Consider the following 22,956-nt stretch of genomic DNA (forward strand, 5'->3'; position numbering starts at 1 on the left):
GCCGCGTTTCCGGAGCCCAATTTCTGTTCTTATCCTGAAGCAAAGTTCTTAACCTGAAGCACTATTTCTGGGTTAGCGGAGTCTGTAACCTGAAGCGTATGTAACCTGAAGTGGTAACCCGAGGTACCACTGTACTGGGCACATCTAAATAGGATTGAAAGTGAGCAAAACTGTAGACAAAGGCTCACATAATTGTTGGCCTCAAAAAAATAATCAACTATGCAGTCTTTCATGTTAAACTAATTTTCCTGCACTACGTAAGAAAGAGGAGCAAAAGTGCCAGTCTTTAGCCTTACCCATCTATCCCTTGAAGACGACCTAGTCTGAATAAGTTCCATATTCTTGCAAGCAAGCAAACGACTCCGCACTTTGTACACACACCGATATACTTCTACTAAGGCTTTGCCAGGCTGATACCTAAAAGACACAAAAGTTACGTAAGGCTAAGAGGACAGGAAATCTCTCTAACACAAGGGGGAAAGGTCTCAAAATGCTTTTTGGGTACTTGCCTGCTCTCACCACTTGCTTGACTAAGCAAATTTGTATGTTTCAGGAGGGCAGCAAGAACAAATCTAGACACAGTATCCAAAAGCGACTCACTACTCAGCGTGGCACTATCCCAATCTGAAGAGGTAGGGGGAAAGGAACTGATCAGTTTTCTGAAATATTCACAGTTAAAACAGCATCAAATTATTCAGCCATATTTCAATAAGTCAGCCTGCATTTTTGCCTTAAACCAGGAGTGGGGAATCTTTTTCACCCCAAGGGCTGCATTCCCTCAATGGAAAACCTTCTGCGGATGCATGCCAGTGGTGGGCGGAGCCAGAGGTAAGAGTGGGCCCTAAAGTCACTTGAAGCTCTGCTGTCTTGCCAGTGGGAAGTTCCTCTTTTCATTTTGCAATAGCCATGTGGCATGATCAGTGAGCAGAGCTTGCTAAAAGCCTCAATAAGGACTTCACTGCTCTGACACTGGGCAGTATTCACCCCAAAATATTGCACTCCTACCCACCCACACCATGAAATAGCACCAAGTTGTATGAAGTGGGCTATCAAATTGGGATGGGTTTTTCAGAGTAATGGCAGATACACTTCATTGCCATGAGGTGTGGTCAGCAGGCAGAAGGTTATGTAGTTCTATGCTAGTTGCTATTTATTATGTGTCTAAAACTGCTTTAAACAATATGGTTGTGCCAGCAGATGTCCAATGTACAGTTATTTTAATAAGCAAGTTGACTACAACAGAAAAGCAACTAATTGCAGAAAATACAAATGCTTCCTAAACTAAAATGGCCATGACAAAGTGGTTTCTCAAATGGTGTGCCCCAACCCAAGGACTTCACTGAAATTTTAAGAGTTCTAGGTGGATCCACACCCTGGTTTTTTGTTTTTGTTTTAACTAAACAAATAATGAAAGAGCCCCTCCTCCAAAATGAGCACAGATAAGCTCAATTATTGTCACTGTGGGAGGTCGCTCTTTTGCTTCCAAGAACTTACCTTTACTCACTGCATAGTCCTGCATGCTGACCCAGAGGCTACGAGCAGGCTCCTTTGCACACCCCAAAGCCAAATCCACAAAGACAGAGATTTCTGGGCAAAGCTTGTAATCAAACGGCTTTTGTTCTTCATTTCCAGAAAGAGCTACCTCTAACAAGGAACTCATGGACTTGTCTAAAATGAGATGAAAAGTCATGTCATTATTTATCTATTTAGGTACTTGCAAGTGGGGCCTGAATCAAAAGGGTTCCAACAAGCCAGCCATGTTGTTTTCCATTCTACTGCCGCCCCCCCCCATACATATACATCACCCAACAACCCAAATACATCAATCCATGGCCAGCGAGCATGCTCAGTCCTCAGGAGGTCATTCTGAGGGTTCCCCTCACTTTTTTCTGAAGCCTTTTTTGTACTTTCCCCACGGCTACTGATACCTCCTCTCGTGTGTGGATGGTGTTTTGGCTACACAATGAACAGCACTCAGAGAGTGCTATTAGTGTAGATCAGCCTTTGCCTACCTGGTGCCCTCCTGATCTTCTGGGCTCCAGCAAGCATGGCCATATTGTGCTGGGCTGACAGGAGCATGGCTGTGCTAGCTGGGCTGATGGGAGACGAAGCCCAAAACATCTGGAGGGCACTAGATTGGCAAATGATGTCTTTTCAATGCAAAAAGTATTTGTAAAGCAACAAACAATACTACTAAGAAAGTATAAATAAAAACCAGTAAAAAAATTCAATTCAAACAACAAAATTAAAATAGCAGTAAGCCAGCAATTAAACAAAGCAATTGATAAATCTTCCTAAAAACGAATACACACTTTTTTCTTTTGAAGGAAGGAGAGGGTCTGGTAAATCTCCCACAAATATGGGGCCATAACTGAGAAAGTTCTGTTTCTGGTTCTCATCAACTGGAATGTCATTAATGACAGGGCAGGGAGAAGCATCACCAATGACAATCTCAAGATTGGGGTAGGCTTGTGTATAGTCTAAGCCTAAGCCTAAAATAATCTGGTCTTAACCATTTATACAGCACCATCAATGTGCTTGCCACTTTAGAGAACGCAAGACAACAGGTCTGTGTCCTGAGAATCTTACAATGCAGAATTCAACATAGAGGAAAGGAGGGGATGAAGACAAACAAGAGAAAGAACAGGCATTTACATTGCAGTCACATATGCTTCAACACAGTTACAGTAGAACATGGTGGGGAAAGAGACAATACCGAAGTCTCCTGAAAAAAGTGGGTTTGGAGGAGGAATTTTAAGAAAGTCAACAAAGTGGCATTGTGCTGGTGTTCCAAAAGGAAATTTTAAGCATAAGTGCAGCAAGGAAAGACAACTTTAAGTTAAGACAAACTCCACCCCATTTAGAAGAAAGTCATTGTCCTTTTGGGCACAAAAGCAAATTGCTCTCTCTGCTACTAGTAAAGTGACTGCACTACTCCCGATATGGGAATGACGTCTTCCCACTTTCCTCAGTTTAGACTGAGAAAGGAAAAGAGAAAAACACACCCAAAGTTTGAAATTTTGCAAGCCCATCACTTTCTCACCCACTGAACCATCCCTCTCATGTGGAACTCTCCCTAAAGCCCTGCCTTTTGGGGTTTTAAAGCCAGAAATTCCCTGGTCCTCTTGTGAGATTCTCAGATACATCTGGCTGCCCACTCTGAAGAGACAGGATGCTGAACTAGATGGACTTTTGGACTGGGTCAGCAAGATAATTATTCTAACAAACCACAACGCTGCATCCACATGTGTGTCCACTTATTCACACATCAATAAAGCAGTTGAATTGATTACCTAACTGGGGAATGTCCATTTCAACTCCATCACTAAACAGTGGTGTTTTCAACCAATAAGCAGTATCTTGCTCTTCCGGTGACACAGGTGATCCTTGAAGCATTCCACCAAGACAGCGTCCAATAAGCAGAGCCACAGTTCTCTCAAGGTCAACTAGCCACACCCATGACTGTGCAGGCTGTGGTAAGGGCACCCCAGCTGGATCAACCAGTTCAGGTCCACCTAGAAATATTAATAGCTGAAATATTAATAGTCAATTTTTTCTGAGCCAAGATGTTTTGATAGATTATGCAAGCCCACCCACCCATCCTGTGATCTGTACTGAGCATGCAAGTTCCAGTGTCTACACAAGCTCCCAAAACAAATTCCTCACCCATTTCAGTGGCAGGAAACAACCTATGGATGTATTCATTCACATACAGTTACCTCCACTGAGCTGAATGAAGATCAGGATGAAAAACATTTGAAGGCACATGACCTAAATTGAAGAATTCATTTCAGAGAAAACTCCTTAGTAATGTCCAAAGTGGTTAAAAAATACTCCTTAAAATGCCCTGGTACGCAAAATGTACCAGGGGTCTGATTAGGAAAAAACAAGGCTAATTCCCAAGGGGCTGGTGCTCGCGTTAACAAAGGTGGTAGGTATAGCAGCATCAATTAGCCAACTGGGCCTCCAGATTACTTTTTAGGCATCACAGAAGTCCTAGAGCTTAACCTCTGTGAAAGCATACTGTGAGGTGATGCTGTTTCTGGTGAGGGCTAACCATAGAAAAATGGGGGGGGGGGAGCGGGCATATAAACCAATGTAAGTTCAGGGGAACAACACATTTTACCCAAAATTCATAAAGCATATTTGCATTCTACAATTCCTATCTTTCAGAAGGCAGAAGTACTGCACTGAATGCCTTACCATGAAGAGGCCACTGTAACTCCTGATCTTCTAAGAGAACAGCAGCTGGCAACAGTCTGTTAAGGCGATCCAGAGGTGGCAACAGATCCAGCAGATAGCTCAATAAAGGTCGGGCTACTGATACAGGCAGTAAGAGCAAGGAATTGACAATTTGGCAAAGCATGCTTCCGGCTGCAGAGACATAAATTACATCTGCAATGGAGGGGGAAATGATAACTTCATTAATAAATTCCAAAAGGGTAACCTTTTCCAAAATGGTTGGATTTTTCAACAGCAGCAAATGATGTGGCATCTTAAAGACTAACAACTGTATTGCAATATAAATCTTTGTGAGATTCTTATTGTTATTTGTTACCCCGCTCTGTGGCAAAGGGATAATGAGGGTCTCCAAAACTGAATGTAGTTCCCAAACAAGGGTAGGTTCATGGAGCCATTTTAATTTATACTGACTTGACAGGCTATATCCTGCCCATTCACTGTGGCCCGCAGGAAAGACTCTTCTGTGTTCCCCACTGCACCACAATCTGAGGTGCTGTTGGTGGGAATGAGGGCAAGGGCCTTTCTATAGAAGTGCCACAATGTGGAACTTCTTGCCAGAGAAATTCACCTCTTCCCCTCCTGGATAGTCTTAAGTCAACCCGTAAAGATCTTTTGGCTTGACCACTGCCCCCCGCTTTTTGGTGTGCACCCCCTATTCTGGTTTATTCACTGCTGCTTTTTTCTGTTGCCTTTTTACTGCCTTTAGGGTAACTGTATAACTTGCATTTATGATGGAAGCCACCCAGAGAACTCCCAAAAAGGAGTGGAAAGGGGAGGAAGAGGTCTTGAAAGACATGTGCTGTTTTGTTGTATTTCCTTCTAAGAGTTGATACCTAAATTCTCAGATTGCAAAGACATCTAAATATACCAGTACAAGATCTGGCAAAAGAAGAGACAACTGGCAAAAAACCTGAGCAGCAAATGGACTCATTTAAAAAACAAACTTGTTCGGTTCTGCTGCTCACATTCCTTATATTACGCATGATCTAATAAGTAAGAGACACACCTCTTAGTTTTTCCCCAACACTACCATTCCAAGAACTCTCCTTCAGCAAAGTAGCAGAGCGGGAATAGATATCTGTAGCATGAGGCAGTAGAAGTTGAAGGTGCTTGTGCAGGAGCGACACACTACTTGAATTCTGGGAACAAAAGAAACATTCTAAATATACTTTACAAATGGAAACCTGCAACAATATGTTACAGCATGGAGTTTAGGGTTCAAGCCAACTAGCTATGGCCCTACTCCTGGAGACTCCATTCCATTACTTTGCCTCCCACACAATTTCTCCATTTCCCCCTCTAAAAGCTAGGCACCATTCTCTTGCCACTGAGTATGATCAGTTCTCGCTGGGATGATTTGGGCAGGGTTCTCCCCCTAGGTTTAAAAAAAAGAAGTTTTTTTGTACTGCAAATCTTGGGTTTTCCCTGAACTTGCTAATACTTCCCTCTTGCGCGTGAATTGTGTTGTTTTGGCTGCATAAGCATCACCACTTACCTCTGAACACTGAAAATAGGAGGGAATGATGAACTTCTGTTCACAGAATCAGATTTCTAAAAGTCAGAGCCAAATATCCTTATTGGTCCTTTTTGTTCCACCCATTATGGAGCAAGTATACTCATCAATACATATGAAAAGTCACAGCACTAACCTCACTAACACTGTTGATATGACAATATGCCAGAAGTTGTTTCTGCAGGGAACACAACAGCTCATGTAGATGAGCGGGCTGGCTGTTTTCTGATGATGATGTTCCAAGTAAAAATTTGTCACTGTTCTTTTCCAGCTCCCCAAATGCTTGATCCTAGACAGTTACAAGAATAATCATGTACACTTCCATAGCATTCTCATCTTTCTTATTTTTATGCCTAGGCAACTTCAACCTGGCTCCTCTTACTCAGAATATTATAAACTATGGGTTGTATTCAATTAAGTCCCAGTCAAAGTGAAAGATCCATGGACTTAAGTTAGTCATGTTTATTAACTTCAATGGGTCTAGGACTAGCATTAGATACAACCCTATGCTTTTGTTAATGGAAAGCCACTGGTAGTTTCCAGTAATAACTAAAAGTTTCAGTTTTGCTCCCAAATAAGCTGAAGGAAGAAGAGTCTGAAAGAAATCCAACTAATACGCAACTTTAAAAAGGAGCTGACTAAAGAAAGAAAGGACCAAGCAGCTGGTAGCTTCTGCATATAAAAATGAGTTTTCAAGAACATAAAACTTTTCACGCCAGGTTTGTGCCTCTATTGACAACTGCTTCAACACAATTTTTAAAGAATATTGTCATATTTGTGCTGGCAACATGATTCTAGCCAATCAGGAATCATGTAGTCAGAGCAATGATACTGCAGCACTACAGTGGTACCTCGGGTTAAGTACTTAATTCCTTCCGGAGGTCCGTTCTTAACCTGAAACTGTTCTTAACCTGAAGCACCACTTTGGCTAATGGGGCCTCCTGCTGCTGCCGCGCCACCGGAGCACGATTTCTGTTCTCATCCTGAAGCAAAGTTCTTAACCCGAGGTACTATTTCTGGTTAGCGGAGTCTGTAACCTGAAGCGTATGTAACCTGAAGTGTATGTAACCCGAAGTACCACGGTATATAGTTGGATATGACTACATGGCAATGTCAAAAAGCCAATTCAGAGTGAGGACAATTACTTGCACCCCTCACTCTGAATGGGTATGGTTGTTGCATAGTTTATAGTCCCCACTGAACATTACTGTAAAGTGAGGGCGTTTCTGGAATGGGCAAATCCCTTTCCAATTCACCTCTGTCCTAGTTTGTTGTATTAAATCAAGTTTCCAATTGGTTAAGTACTGTAGGACCCCACCCCACCCCCATTTTTCAAAAGTCAAGCCATGGATCCCCTACTTTTGAAAAATTTGACATCACTATGGAAGTTTTTGTTATGTGAATGGTGCCACAGACCCCAGGAGGTCCGCAGATCACCAATTGGGAACCACTGTATAAAACAATTCCAACTTAATTGGTATTCAGATATAAAATTCAAATTCTAAGCTTACTGTATAAAATCCTAAATTTCGCAGAAGGGTCTTCATTAAAATTTCAGCCAGATGAGTATCTGGATGATTACTCTGGACATCATATGTTGGATCAGCAATAGTCCCATAGGCAATACAGAGTGAGGAAACATCTGGAGCATCAGATGGTGAGCTATAGCCAAGCAAGGAGGCTACATGAGTATGGTCCTGCAAACTCGTCAGAATAATATCCAATTGCATTCTCTGAAAAAATAAAAAATAGGGAATTTTCTTCATTTATAATTCTTAAGAGAGAAAAACCCAATTAGAAAATCAACATGAAAATGTTTTATTTTCATGAACATGAAACTTGTTCAGGATCGAAGGGCAAACTGGAATATAATGGGCAACCAGATAGGACTTAATTTATATATTGTCACTGTATGCAAGTAATATAATTAGTGTATCATATTTAGCAATGTTAAACTAATGTTTTGAATGATTGGGACATAATACTGGTAAATGTAACTTGTTCTTATAGTGGACTGAAAATAGCAAAATTAATTCTATAAATAGGAAAGTAACTATGCGCTTGAAGAAGAAATATAACTGTGCTTTCTTTCACAAGCTTCTTTGTTTCTGTATCATTCAAACCATAGTTAGCAATTACATCTGAACTGCCAAACTATGGTTTAAGCGATTGTCCCAGAGTAGGATCTCATAATGGTTTAAGAAAAAACAAAGATACATTTCTCTGTATCACAACTAGACGATATTTGTATCAAACTTGTCCAGTAAAACTCTTTATTCAGAAGCCCCACCTTGTTCCTAGTAGCGGTGTAGAGAACAGCTTCAGAATGGGAGCACAGTTCCAATACTACTCCCCTCGCCCAGCCTGCTAGAGTCTTCAGTCCAGCATCCTGTTGTGTGATATCCCTCAATTGGCCACCAGCAAAGTCACCCATTGTCCCTCTGACCCACATAATTACATCTTACTCTGGAAACAAAATGAGGATTTTTTTGCTTACTTATCCCCAACCTACACACTACACAGCAGCATAGGATTTATGTCCTCAGCCGAATAACACCATGTTATCCTCTGTAGTGGCTACTATGGAAGCATGTTCAAGCAAATGCTAATTCCAAGAGACTTTTTACCTGGCCCTTTGACAGGCTCTCCCATCTGTCAGGACCTTGGGGTAGAAGGGAATGCAGCAATTCCATCCTCTCTCTCAATGGAGGCAGTAGCATTGTGGCTCCAACTGACAGAGTTTCAATTACAACCTAAGAAGTGGAATGAGAGGTTGCTGAGACTATTTCAACTTACCCTGGAAAGCATTTTTGAAACATTTCACCTTATGCATTTTGAAATTATAGCTCTGCACCCACTCTGCACACTAGTTTCAATGTATCAACTGAAAAGACTAGATGCCCATTAACTGCTATAAGCTCTGCAACATTTACTTCCTTCCTTATCTCCTGGAATCATAGAATTGAGGAGTTGGAAGGGACCCCAAGGATCATCTAGTCCAAACCCTACAATGCAGGAATCTCAACTAAAGCATCAATCACAGATGGCCATCCAATCTCTGCTTAAAGACATCCAATGGAGGACAGCCCACAACCTCCTGAGCGAGACTGTTCCACTGTTGAACAGTTCTCCTGCACAAGAGTAAGCATTCGGTGTACAACGGGGTGCAGGAGCAGTTATGTGTAAGTATTTTTGTATTTTAACAAACTTTGGGAATTCCCTAAGTTGGAGGGTGATTGTGAGTGCGTGTTGCTTTGGGAACAAAGCTGTGGACACACACACTTTAGTTTCAGCTTAACAGAGTGTGATAAAACAGTCAGGTAAGTTAGAGAACTTGTGGCAGAATATTGATCTGAGTTTCTAGGTGTCAGATTTTTAGACTGCCTTCCCAACTTGAATTAATAGAGCACACAACCTAAAAACACAAGCAAGTGTGGTTCACTTTGGAGATTTACCTCCTGTATTTCATCTGGAACAGAAGAGTCCATCAATCTAAACAATAAATTCCGAAGCGGGCCAGCCTGCCTTCCAAGTATGCTTGTAGCTACTCCGCCAGCTAATGCAAGAGCAAGGTGGTTAGAGAGCAGCTTCAGACACAACTTCAGGAAATTGTGATGCTCCCTGAAAAACAAGGGATTGCCATTAACCCAGGCTTACCTGTGATCTCCAATTATTGCTATCAGGTACATTTTCCCTTCTACAGTACTCATGCCCAGCATCTGAACAAACAGTTTCACATATCACAATAGTCTTACAATGGTTTAGTTGGAGTAACTGTCACAATACAACCAAACAACATTCAGGGCTCAGCAACAGCACAGACAATGAGGAACACACCCCATGAAAACCCACCAGGACCCTTTGCTTTTAGCATTCAGGAGAAACAAAGCCTTTTTGTTTCAGTGTGCCTTTGGCTTGTGGCTTTTCTGCTGTTCTGCTGAGACTGGCTTTTCTTCTGCTGTTTATTTGGTTTTATCTGCTGCTGATTTTAACTGCTTTGCTTAAGAATGATTTTGCATTGGTTATTACTTTATTGTTATTTTAATTCGTTATCGTAGCAAACCTAACACCAGCTGGGCAGCAGTGGGATGTGACAGAGCAGTATATCCACTGCTGCACCCAGTGAAATATTGTTATGCATTATGCTTAAGTTTGGTAATAATGTTTATCATAAAGAAAGAACACCTCTGATTAAATGTATATATATAGTTTCAATTGTATTTTCAGATTAATTTTCTTGAGTTGAGGGTTTAAATGTTTCCCCTACAAACATCTAAATGCCAATACCCTGAAAATGAGTTTTAAGAGGAGAGAGACTTTACAGTTGAAGAAGTTTCTAAGACTTTGCATACAGAGATGATCAAATGTTGTTAGTTTTTCCTTTTTCCCAGAAATAAGCTGACTCATTGGTCCTTCCATCCAGCCTGACGTAAAGAGCTACAGTAAAACTGAAAGAACCCTTCCAATTGCCCTTGGCAACCAACACCATATTAAAAGTGAAGGAAAGATCCACACAGGCGCAAGCATTTGATGGCAAATCCCACCAAATGGGAGGTTTCAACTGCAGAGCTGCTTCCAGAGGTAACTGAACCAATATATCATGATGTCTGAAATAAGGATGGCGTTATGCAGAAGCACTGGCTAGCTTCACAGTTTTTCCTGCATCATGATTTTTGCCGGTGTCTGCTCTTGTGATTTGATGACCCCTGCATAAGGCAGGGGAGAGATGAGCTGGCAGTTAACAGGGGTTGCAGGAATCAAGAGAAGCACTGACTGCCTTCATGGTTTCCCCACAGTGTGATTTTTGCATAGCACACACACGACACGGACACACACATATCATGATCCGTGATATATTGTCATGTCAAAATTATGACTGATAAAACTATATTGATTTCAAACCAGTTTTGGATGATATATTGATATATATTGCCCAGGCCTAGTACTGTTGCACAAATCTGAACTCTCATTCTGGAAATGCAAGCCGAGACTTTCCATGTATGAATGTGCCAATAATAATAATAATAATAATAATAATAATAATAATAATATATAAAAAATCAACAGGATAGCATATATGCCACATAAACAAATACCTTGAGGATGGGAAAGGAAGAGGAGGAATTTCACTGTTGATTTTGTCACAATACTGCTCAAGGAAAGAACGGAGGTGGGAGAAGGTACTTTCTTCAAGATCCACACAGTATGGTCTGTGCCAGGCAACAACTTGTCTGCAAATCAAATAAAAGATGACCATGGAGCAAAAATTAAACATCAATCAAAATAAATAATGACTCATTAAAAACAGAACAGCTCTTCTTGCCAAGAATATATAAGTGAGGGGATCTGGTTAAGCACAAAGCATTGTGATTCAAAGGCATCCTCACGTGATGGATCCAAGATCCATTCCATTAGGTATGCATAAACGTTAAATGGTTTGGTTATTATCAGTATATAATTACTTACCTGTCTCTGGGAAGGGCTGTCCAGGCAAGACTATGGGATGTTCCAGCTGAAATCTGCTGAATTGCTACTCCATCTAAGCCACTCACTTTCTTTGGTTTTGTAATGGGACCTGTGGAGTTCCCTTGGCCACACTGTCCCATGGAATTGTTACCCCAAGCATAAACTTCATTATCTAAACAAAAAACAAGTAATAGTAATAATAACAGTTTTGAACACACTTGAAAACCAATGTGTATTTGCCATAATAAGCTTTAGTATTACATTATAGTTTACCATGAGAAAGTGCCAAACAGTGGCTGTCCCCAATTGAAATATCCACTATCCGCGTTGCAGCCAGCTCTTCAATCAGCTTGGGCCTGAGCGCTGTAGCTTCTGAAGACCCACATCCTAGACATGCACCACAGCCCCAAGCGTACACCTGGATCAAAATATACAGAATTTAATACACAAAATATCATTGTTATTAGTCCAAAAGCCCCATCTGCAATCCGGTTAGGATTGTCACACTGTTAAAGAGAGAACTCCTCATGGGCATCCTGTGTAAGCACAGAGTACTGCAACCAAAATGAAGTGAAGCAAAGTAAAAAGACCCTCTGGGCATAGCTTTCAGTTTGCCTACTGGGAATACTGCAAGCAACTGCTAGGTTTGGGAGGTGGTGATTCATAATTTCTATCTACAATCAATAAAATCCACATAGCACCAAACTACATTCTTTTTCATTCTTCACCACTGAAGTAGAGGCTGACCGTTTTCTCTTACGAGTTCTTACAGGAAAATCTAAGGTTTCAACAATGTTTCCCTTTGAAAGGATGTTAGATATCAACCATGTGCACACAGCTGTTATTTAGGATGTGAGTTTTATTAGACTGCAATACAGTGGAACCTCTACTTATGTTCACCTCTGGTTACGTATCCTTCAGGATACGTGCGTGGCAAACCCGGAAGTATTTTTCCAGGTTTCGCCCTGCACACATACGCAGAAGCAGCACCTCCGGATACGTACACCTTGGGATCCAACCAGAGCTCTGGAACGGATCCTGTGCGCAACTGGAGGGACCACTGTATTTTAAGACTTTACTTTCTATTCTTTGATTTTTTTTTAATACAGTGGAACCTCGGTTTTCGAACGTAATACATTCCAGAAGACCATTCGACTTCCAAAATGTTCGAAAACAGAGGCGCAAAAGGCAGTTTGCCAAGTCATTAGAGAAAATTGTGAAAAACAACAGATACACGCAGCAGAAGCCATTCGACTTCCGAGGCGAGTTCGAAAATGGAAGCATTTACTTCTGGGTTTTTGGCGTTTGAAAACCGAAACATTTGGCAACAGAGATATCTGAAAACCAAGGTACCACTGTATATCACTTTGTCTACTTTTAAAGTATAAAAACACACAACAAAGGAAGAAGTACAGCAAAACACAAATGTCGTATTGTCAAATTTGTAAACACTCCCTTGCCTACAGTGAGTAGGCAGTGAAACATTTGTAAACTTACTTAATTAATTTTCTTTTTTCCTCAGACTGCTGATAAACCACAAATGACTTGCACTGTTACAAATGGATATTAAGAATGGTTTCTGGGCTAGGAACTTTTGTGAAATTGGCAATGCTGCTCTCATCTTACCTGCCCCGTTGAGGTTAGAGCAAGTGAAGACTGACTTCCTGCACAAACTTTCCGAATGAACATTCCCTGTAGGGCTTCTATAACTTTAGGTTTGTACACTCTGTTGGTGTCACCATGACCAAGTTTGCCTGTTGGAATCATACACAAGAGATCAATAATGTTTATGTTGCCTCCTGCACCTCTTGGGCCATTCAATGACCACAAATCTAACATAATCTACAGTTTTAAACTGGAAATATTTAAAGTGAACTGCATACAAAATTTATCATCACAGCTACAATTTAACAAAGAAACCTCTCCAAATACATATAAGAACATGAATTATTACTACATACTAGTTTACTGATTTAGGGCACAATCCATAAACTCAAAGAGACCACACAATCTTCTCCCACGCCAGCAACACACACACACACACACACACACACACACACACAGAGAGAGAGAGAGAGAGAGAGAGAGAGAGAGAGAGAGAGTTGTGAGAGGAGCCTTCACAAACAAAGCCTGCAGACCTAAGCATCGTAATAACAGAAGTTTGGACCATGATCCACAGCTCCATAAACCATGGCTTATGAAGCTGCAACAGCATGTTCCTCCCACACCCAGGCTTATATCAAGCCATGTTACACTTGAATGTGGGAATGCAAGATCCTGGCTTCATCAAGTCAGAGTAGCCTCTCATGGTCAAACCAGGAAACTATGGATTGAACTGAGATAACAAACCAGGATAACCAGCCAGGATATTAGCTGAAATTGCCAGAGTCCCCCAGTTTAGACACAAATAGGCCTAGCACAAGCTGGTGTGTGAAGATAGGAAAGGAAGAGTAGGGTGAGAAAGGAGCATGTGACTACAGCAAATGGTCACCACTTTGTCAAACATGTTTTCTGAAACCATGGGCGACCATCCAAATGCAGTCATTGGCTTTTTCTGCACTTGAATATGGCCAGAAAGGCAGAACAAGACAGAACATGGAAGCGGAGGTTTTATGGACCTTCTGCCCCCACCATGCCCTTAACAGATGATGTTCTGTACAATCTCAAGCACAACCTAGGACAGGGGTCTGCAACCTTTAAGACAAAAAGAGCCACTTGGACCCGTTTCCGAAGAAAAAAAAACTGGGAGCCGCAAAACTCGTCATTATAAAAATAACCTTTTTTAAATTATTTCTTTGTTTGACCCCTCAGAATTACTCCTCCTCATAGAAATAAACGTTAAATTAACAAGTTACCTTTTTGTGTGTGTGTGTTCTTCACTCCCCTTCAAAACAGTGACCAGCGTACATGCCCTCTTTCAATGCAGTGACCCGCGTACATGCCACTTACAATGTAGCAGGCGAGAAGGTGACATCGGGACGGTGCATGACTCACGCACGCACCGCCCCCATGCGACGTCACAGCCAGTACAGCGCCCGCCACAGTGGGGAGTGTCCCTCCCCTCGCTAGTATCCGCCCCGGAGCCGCGGCAAAGGTGTAAAAGAGCCACATGCGGCTCCGGAGCCGCGGGTTGCAGACCCCTGACCTAGGAGAAATTGCATGGAAAAAACATTACCATTATCTCCTCCTCCAAATGACCAAACCGTTCGCCCATCTTTGGATAAAGCTATGGTGTGCGAACTGCCACAAGAAACCTCTCCGACGTTGCTAATATCTTTTACTAAAGTTGGAATGTTACGGCTGTTGCTGTCTCCATGACCTTGGAAAGAAAGAAAAAAGAAACATTATTTCTGCATTAAAGAAAATAATAATTATTTCTGTCAACATGAAAACTTGGGTTATGGAGTAAAGAAAATAAATTTCTCACCAAAGATGAATGCATTACACTTATTATCATCAGCATCAGCATCTCTTACCCACCCTTCACCAGAAGATCCACGGCACGTTACAGCATATAAAAGCACAATTAAAACAGTTTAGAACTGTTTTAGTGAACACTTTGAGCCAGTATACATGTATCACACTTGCTTACTCCTTAAACATAGTTTTAAAAAAGCTGGAAGCCATTTTGGGAAGAAGATAACAACTCCTATCACTAAAGGAAAAAATTATACTCTGAGAATGAAATGCCTGGTAGGGAGAAAATAGGGACAGTGATTGAAATATAAAGAAGAAAGAATTAATTTATTGGAGGTTTCAAAAGTTGATAGTCTTTTCAAAACAAAGATATTTTGAGTCAAGTTAATAAAAACAGGAATATTTTGCCTTTTAAAATTATGCAGTTAAGAAAGAATGGAATGGCAGTGAAAGGAGAGCTGAGAGAAAGAACATCTGAAACGTATTATTCAGATTTCTTTGAAAGAACAAATAGCAGTGGTTTGAGATGGAGTCCAATTGCAACATATTGAAGCAAAGAAAGAAGAATATTTGGACTCCCAAAAAACAGTTTTAACAATTTATTATTATTTATTAAATGTGTATACTGTCCTATCAATGATCACCAAAAATAAAAACCCTAGACTTATGAGTAAAGATACAAGAAACATGCATGATAAATAGTATACCATTAAATCAAAGTGTGTCTTGCTACTATTTAGCTCTGTCCAATTACTTGGTTAAAAGTTTATAGTAAAGTTTATTTTGTACAGGCAGCGACCATTTTGCATGGGGGTACTGTTCCCAGCCCCGGTGTGTGTCGACAGAATGCTTATAAGCATGTCCCACCCTGTTTCACCCTCATTTTGCCGCCTTCCGGGTCCAAAAGGACCCAAGTGATTGAGCATCAATTGGACGTGCCTAAAATGGTTGCCGCCTGTACTGTCTTACGTAAATCCCAGTACCTTTCTTTAACGTTAGATTTTATTTCAATGAAATATTAATTATATGCCTAAAATCACTGGGCAAGTCAAACTGTTTCCATTACCTAGTCTACCAAAGTCTCCTTCGCCCCACGTATACAATTCACCATCTTCTGTGACAGCAGCACTGTGCCGGTATCCAGCTGACACACATACCACGACCTGCATTGCATGCAAAGGGGAGAGAGAGTTAAAACTAAACTGTTGCTGGAAATGCTGCTTTCAACACAGGAGACACAATGAGACTTTCCTCATTCCTCTCCCCTTCCCCGTGACCTCTACAAGGAAGAGAGACCTGAACCAAGGCCTTGTAACTGCCACTAATCACAAAGCCTCAAATTTCAGCTGAAGTCAGTCCAAATTCAGAAAAACCACTCAAATGCCAAACCAAACATGAAAGTCCCTACACATCCTTCTGTATGGCTGCACTCCAAGCAGCAGGTGTCTTGGGCTTGCCACAAGCATCAATCCACTCAAGGTGAACATCCCCATGCCAGAGCCAAACTCTCACAGCCATGACTGGCACCATCATTCTACATGCCTGGCCTGACTCAAGTGGCAAGTCCAATACCAACATTACACCATTGTCAGCTGGAAACATTTTTCGCCAGCCTTCACACAAAGTGAATAACCTACTTTGTGGTTTTATGATAAGCACATTTTCTTCTGGTATTTCTAATTCACTGTAACCCCTCCCCCACAGTATATAAATGTTTTAAATAAATTAGTATGACTGCAGCTTTCTAGAGAGCACCAAAAGCTCCAATCATGCTTAAAGGCCAGTTGGGTTAGGGTAAAAAGGTAAAGGTAAAGGTACCCCTGCCCATACAGGCCAGTCTTGACAGACTCTAGGGTTGTGCGCTCATCTCACTCTAGAGGCCGGGAGTCAGCGCTGTCCGCAGACACCTCCGGGTCATGTGGCCAGCGTGACAAAGCTGCTCTGGTGATCCAGAGCCACACACGGAAACGCCGTTTACCTTCCCGCTAGTAAGCAGTCCCTATTTATCTACTTGCACCCGGGGGTGCTTTCGAACTGCTAGGTTGGCAGGTGCTGGGACTGAGCAATGGGAGCGCACCCCGCCACGGGGATTCGAACCGCCGACCATGCGATCGGCAAGTCCTAGGCGCTGAGGTTTAACCCACAGCCCCACCCGCGTCCCGGGTTAGGGTAGTCATTTCTTAACACCTAAAGAGGACATGGAAGGTGCCTCCTAAGCCAGCCCCCAGCTCAATCTTGATTCTGGAAAACATTATGCCTCCCTGTGGATTAAAAGGAGAGAACTCCGCTGTTTCCACCCCATGGTCCACAGCAATAAGGGACAAAGGCAAAAGTGGATAACAAGAAACCCTAAAACACATGAAGTCTCCAAAGCAACACTATGAAAGAAGGAAAGTGCCATTCAGTTCCTTTGTGTAAGCATACCTTTCCTTGCAAAGGCCCCTGGATAAGTTTTGGATATTTCTGCGTTGAGCTATTTCCATGGCCCAATTTCCCATAGTCACCATCACCCCAGCTGAAGACTTCTCCTTCCGTTGTGAATGCTAATGTGTGGCCATCAGAACCTTTAGATGATGACACCTTTTTGATAGATCTGTGAGGCTCAAAAGTCAGCTTCTTCAGTGTAGATTGATTGTTGGAATCGCCCAGTCCCAACCTGCCATAACTGCCTTTGCCACAAGCTCGAACAGAGCCATCTGTAGATATTACAAATGTACAGTACTGGCCAGCTTCAATCTATTGTGGGAAGAAAATTAGAGAACATTAAAAATAATTTATTTAGAACAAGGGATCCATATATAGCTCAGGAACCACAAACTTGTAGCATGCATTTTTCACATTTGGTAGTGATATACAAAGTTTTTCAACAGTGAAAGCTTCATCTCTTCTTTTTCACTACACCGATAACACACATACAAACAAAATCCCCAGTCACTCACTGTCTGAGCATCAGAAAAACTTGGAGCCAACTTGGGCTGAAGAATTTTCTCTTGTGTTCCTTCCACAAGTTGGTGGCTGCTGTTACTGCCCCAAACATACACTTCACAGGTCTCAGAAACAACAGGAGCATCACCCGTCTGAATGCTGTCTGGACTGGCGCATGTCCTAGAGTAGTCTGAAGCCATGCGACAAACCTAGCAAAATAGAAATACATTTCAAGAGACAGAAGGAATGCTGTGCTCAACTATCATGTTATCACTTTATTTCAAGCACCAAGTCTAGATTTAAATGGGACTACATGTCCAATCTGTAAATTACACACAGTATTCTGAAGACTAACAGCTAGCAATCACAAGTGGGGTGAGCGCCACTGCCCTCAGTTCCTGCTTGCAGGCTTCCCAGAGGCATCTGGTTAGCCATTGTGAAAACAGGATGCAGGACACTGGGCTGTGATCTTGTGTTCTTGATCACAAAACTAAATATGATGGTCCAGGATGGGAAATTATGATATTACAACACTTGGACTAGGTGGCACTTGGGGTTCCTTTTCCCTCTATAATTCTGTGATCTGCTGTTTAGCTTTCCACTTCATGCTTCCCTTTTGTAGAATGGGAGTCACATATTATACTCCGTTGCTTCCTCATAGCCCTCAGCATGAGCCAAGAGCACCTTCCTGACCAAATCAAACAGCACAGGCACATCAACAGCTGTTCTCTGAGACTGCCCTCACCTCTGAAATTCCTTTTTTTATATATTTTTTATTCTGCTACTCTTTTATTAAACTCATAAATGCTTTGAGCCTTGGATAGAGGCGGGACAGAAATTCAGGTGAACAGCAAGACAAAATATAGGGTAGAAATCCATGGAAGCACTGGGACAACATCAGTGTGACTATTTTCATACTTCCAAAGGAGTGAGAAATACACAATCTGAAGAATGCAGATTTAAAGAAAGAAACTACTCTTTAATTAAAGGTTAGATAGACATACCTCCTCAAAGAGGCACAAAGCTGCCTCGTAAAGAGAGCATAAACCTTCAGATGTTCTTGTTGGCTCCCTCCATTGACTTCGATCAGCAGATGAGCCCTGCAAAGTAAAACATCACAGAGGAAATAATGTCACTGCACACAGTTATTTTATCCTCTATGAAAAGATTAGACGATTTCCCTAAATAAAACAAAAAAAACATGGTTTCCTTCAAAACAGCTACTTTCTTGGTACTTTCTCAAGTGCTGAAATAAGCATATGCACATTCCTGCCATCATCCTTAAGACAGGTTATAAAATCCCCACATTACAGAGAAAGGTGAAGGCAAACACACAATGTGGCATGGGCTAAAGCTACCCAGAAGCTTCTGGCTCAGAGTCCCCTGGTCACAGGTCAGGCTCTTAACTATACACCAAATACACCAAGCTGCTCAAAAGGAGCAGTTTAGAAGCATTCCTGCTAGTAAAATAAAGGCAAAGAACAAAAACACCCCAAGATAGATGTTTAATTCATGTTTTTGAAAAATGAAAAACAAGCCAGTTACTAATGAAATCTACTTCACAAGTTTTGCATTCTTTAAAACCACTGGGGGGTTGTATAAGATTACACATCCCCCTCCAATTGTTGAATACATTTATCCATGCACTGAGCTGAAACTCACAAAGAAAAGTGAGCCATTTGACAAACATTTCAAAACAAAGGGGCATGTCAAGGTTGAAAATGTGTACATATGAGGAAGGGGGGAAAGGATTGCAACCACTTGCTCAAGCCACTGGATGCTTCTGTTTAAGTCTGCCTAACATCTTCATACTGGGAGTGAAAATTGGGCCTACATAAGGAAGTAGGTGTGATCTCATTCCCTATTCCCAACCAGTATCTCACAGAAAATATAAAACCGCAATTGAGTCCCCGTCTCCCCAAGCAATGAAACTACACAGTACATATGTGGGTAACCATTATTATTTCATAGTTTAAGAATAAGCCTTTAATTTGCAGCCCTACTACCAACATTTTTAAGTTAGTTACAATTTTGTTGGATCTTTAAAATAGTACTGTGAAGGGAATCACAGGTTTGAATTAACAAGTGTAATTTTCAGAGCAGAATGGAGCAGACAATTAAACTTTAATTTGTTTCCTCTAAATAAGCAGAAGTAGTGGGCAGAAGTATCACAGAGAAAAAATCTCAAGGAAGTATTTTTTAAAAACAAAAATCTTAAAATCCTTTATTATTGAATTACTGGATTGTCCCAGCTAGCTTTATTTGCAATGAATAATTACAACTACTTAGCAGTGTTACAAGTTGCTCTTGACATTGTCTATCATTTCTGTTTAATAAAAAGGACAGAAGTTAAAGCCTATACAAATATTCAAGTATTTTAAAGTTAAAGACAAATCAATCCCAGTTCAGATATTCCTGATACTGTCATGCCACTCTGGCCTCATGCAGACTTCCTTTTGCGCTGTGCTTTCCTGACACAGGTTTGTGCTTTAAAATGCCATGTCAGAGCACTTTTTTTTTCATCCTGGCGCTTTACCTGGGAAAAATCATGTTACCACTGAATCAGAATAAATGGCAATGTATGGAAAACCTGCCATTTGCTCCAATTTAGCACTAAAACGTGGGTTTTCCCAGGGAAAACACTGGAACAGGGGGGGAAACAAATTCACACACAAAGCTTTAATGCATGGACCTGGGCTTAGAAATATGACATAAAATGCAGTCTGGATGAGCCCTAAGTATAACTCATGCCAATCCAGGCACACAGGGACTCCAAAACTTCTATAAATCTCAATGATGCAGTAAATCTGTTAATGGAAGTAAGAGCCAAGAATTAAAAAAATCAATTTGAAGTATACATTCTGCATACATACCAATGACCGCCTCATTTGCATCAATATGTTCATGAAACAATCAAAACTGATCATCCCCTCCTGTGTATGCAGCATTTTGTTCTTCTCCATTGTGTTGACCACGGCTGATGCACTTAGTGCCATTTCAATCCATTCCAGCAGATACCGAAGTGACCCACGCTGAGCAGCCAAGCCAAGCAACAACTCAGAAGCTAACCTCCGTCCAAGAGTATCTGCTCCAGAGTTGGGAATCGTTACTCCTTTAAGAAATGTTGTTACCTGAGACAGGCAGTCCAGACCCATTGGTGGGATTTTACTTTCATTAGCTAGAGATAAAGGTGGCAAAGAGCTCACAACCTCTATCGCAGTGTGGATAACATCATTGCAAAGGCTAATACCAGGTCCTGAAGCAGGCATCATCCAGCTTTGCCGTAACAGTGCAAATAACAGGCTCAGTCCAGTCCGGACCCCCATTTCTATTAGCGCGTCTGTACTTGACCTTGGCCGCTCACTAACGGAATGGATGTCTGTTGACCCAGAACTGCTTTCTGGAGAATGCTGCTGCTGTTTCACCTTGCCTTTATCATGATATTTATTAGAAAGTGCATAAAAGATGCGTTGTAACACAAGCAAACGTTTGCGAAGTGCTCCAGCAAATGGAGAGTCTGAGCACACCATCTTAGCCAGAGCCAGCTGGCTGCTAAGAAGGGCATCCAAATAGTGGTCCTGTTCATCGCTTGATAAGGACTCCCGTTCAAAATCTGGTAGTTGAGGTCCTTTGAGACAGAGAACCTGCTGAGGCAATGGTACTACTTCTTTATTACTGACTAATTTAGCATATAAGATGGAGACTCCTTCCCTTGTAGCAATAGATTCACTATCTTCTGTGATCCAAGAGCTATTTAGATGTTCAAGCCATTTCAGCTTCACTGGTGGAACCATGGCTGCCATGTTGGTTTATTCACCTGCCATTAGTCCTACAAATAGAAAAGAAAATATTTATTAAACAAACAATGGCCTAGTTGTACAAAAATCCAGTTTTTAAAGATCAACACTGGACGCAGGTCCATAAATTATCCGCTTAATGCTTATTTAAAGTTGAAGAGAAAAGGATCTATGTTACATGCCACTGTTCTCCCTGAATTAAGGATTGTTGATATTTAAAGCTGAGCATAAGCTCATCCATGATTTTAGGGAAATCTGCTGTGATAGTATGTCAAGCATTACCCAAAGGTTCTTCCATAAACACACACAATTTTGTTCCTCAAAAACCTACCAGTAATGCCCTCAAAAGAAGGGGTCAAGATACACATTCACAAGAGGTTTTTAAGGACTATAATTGTTAAGTATAGCAAGCAATGTTCTCAGAACTGGTAGCAATAAAGAGCACCTTCTAGTTGTAAACTCTCATAACCTCCAGCTACAAGGATAACCACATGGATAGTGCTCTTTCCAAAATAAGATTAAACAACGCTTACAACCACTGCAGCAAAAAGAAAGAAGAACAGGCTTGGTGGATGAAACCACATACTGGTGTCCTGCTTCTAGTGATGGCTGGACAGATGCCTCCAGGAAGCTAACAAGAAGGGTGTGGACGCAACAACCCTTCTCTACAGGCTGCCTCCAGGTTCTGGTAGTTCAGAGGAACAATGCTTCTGAAGGCAGAAATTTCCTTGTTACTATGACCAGTAGCCACACATAGATCTATTCTCTATTCATTTCCCTACTCCTTTAAGTTTACCATTAATCAGAACCAACAGGAAAACATGAATCCATGAAATGAAAACTGATAGTCAAGCAACTTTTGATTATCACTTTCCTACAACTGGCAGTCCCATGGCTGTCAAGCAAAGAAGCAATGACCAAGAGTGGACTAACAGGTACCAAGTCTCCCACTTTGTCTCCCTTGGTGCCCCTGATGCCTAGAACTCCCACCGGAGTTCTATTTGATGCAACTTCTTCTGAGTCCCTCCTCAAAAGCATCCTTCTTTTGTGGCTTCTCTGGCTCTTAATGCTCAAAACTCTCCACCAAGTACACGCAACTGCATTTGCCTCTCTCAATCCCACTGAATATGCCCCCTTTCCTCTCAGTTGTCTTTTCCACCGTCAAATCCAGATTCTAAGAGACTCAAGGGATCCGCTACCTGTTCTTTTGCTTTTGATACCCTACAAAGTGCCATATACATCAATGGTGCTATAAAAATAAGAAATTATAGCAACAACCACTATTAAAGGTAAAGGTAAAGGTACCCCTGCCCGTACGGGCCAGTCGTGTCTGACTCTAGGGTTGTGCGCCCATCTCACTTAAGAGGCCGGGGGCCAGCGCTGTCTGCAGACACTTCTGGGTCACGTGGCCAGTGTGACAAGCTGCATCTGGCGAGCCAGCGCAGCACACAGAACGCCGTTTACCTTCCCGCCAGTAAGCGGTCCCTATTTATCTACTTGCACCCGGGGGTGCTTTCGAACTGCTAGGTTGGCAGGCGCTGGGACCGAGCAACGGGAGCGCACCCCGCCGCGGGGATTCGAACCGCCGACCTGATG

General features: G+C 41.7%; 1 protein-coding gene across 13 annotated transcripts in view; it reads right to left on the bottom strand.

Annotated features, from left to right (window-relative positions):
* HERC1 (HECT and RLD domain containing E3 ubiquitin protein ligase family member 1) overlaps positions 1-22,956 on the bottom strand; it is a 110,350-nt gene that overhangs the window by 70,949 nt on the left and 16,445 nt on the right. For all 13 annotated transcript variants that reach the window (XM_077918958.1, XM_077918952.1, XM_077918957.1 and 10 more), the window contains 20 exons: positions 20,437-21,392; positions 18,568-18,663; positions 17,578-17,772; positions 17,063-17,374; positions 15,705-15,801; positions 14,397-14,540; positions 12,848-12,975; positions 11,495-11,639; positions 11,222-11,393; positions 10,852-10,986; positions 9,211-9,376; positions 8,383-8,508; positions 7,267-7,488; positions 5,892-6,044; positions 5,249-5,381; positions 4,204-4,395; positions 3,294-3,515; positions 1,495-1,668; positions 510-624; positions 297-417 (listed from right to left, as the gene is read on the bottom strand). In XM_077918958.1, coding sequence (XP_077775084.1) covers positions 297-417; positions 510-624; positions 1,495-1,668; positions 3,294-3,515; positions 4,204-4,395; positions 5,249-5,381; positions 5,892-6,044; positions 7,267-7,488; positions 8,383-8,508; positions 9,211-9,376; positions 10,852-10,986; positions 11,222-11,393; positions 11,495-11,639; positions 12,848-12,975; positions 14,397-14,540; positions 15,705-15,801; positions 17,063-17,374; positions 17,578-17,772; positions 18,568-18,663; positions 20,437-21,366 — 3,978 coding nt within the window. In that variant the 5' untranslated portion in view covers positions 21,367-21,392. The remainder of the gene's footprint in view (positions 1-296; positions 418-509; positions 625-1,494; positions 1,669-3,293; positions 3,516-4,203; positions 4,396-5,248; positions 5,382-5,891; positions 6,045-7,266; positions 7,489-8,382; positions 8,509-9,210; positions 9,377-10,851; positions 10,987-11,221; positions 11,394-11,494; positions 11,640-12,847; positions 12,976-14,396; positions 14,541-15,704; positions 15,802-17,062; positions 17,375-17,577; positions 17,773-18,567; positions 18,664-20,436; positions 21,393-22,956) is intronic.

This window comes from Podarcis muralis, chromosome 14 (assembly GCF_964188315.1).
Source record: "Podarcis muralis chromosome 14, rPodMur119.hap1.1, whole genome shotgun sequence".
NCBI lineage: Eukaryota > Metazoa > Chordata > Lepidosauria > Squamata > Lacertidae > Podarcis > Podarcis muralis.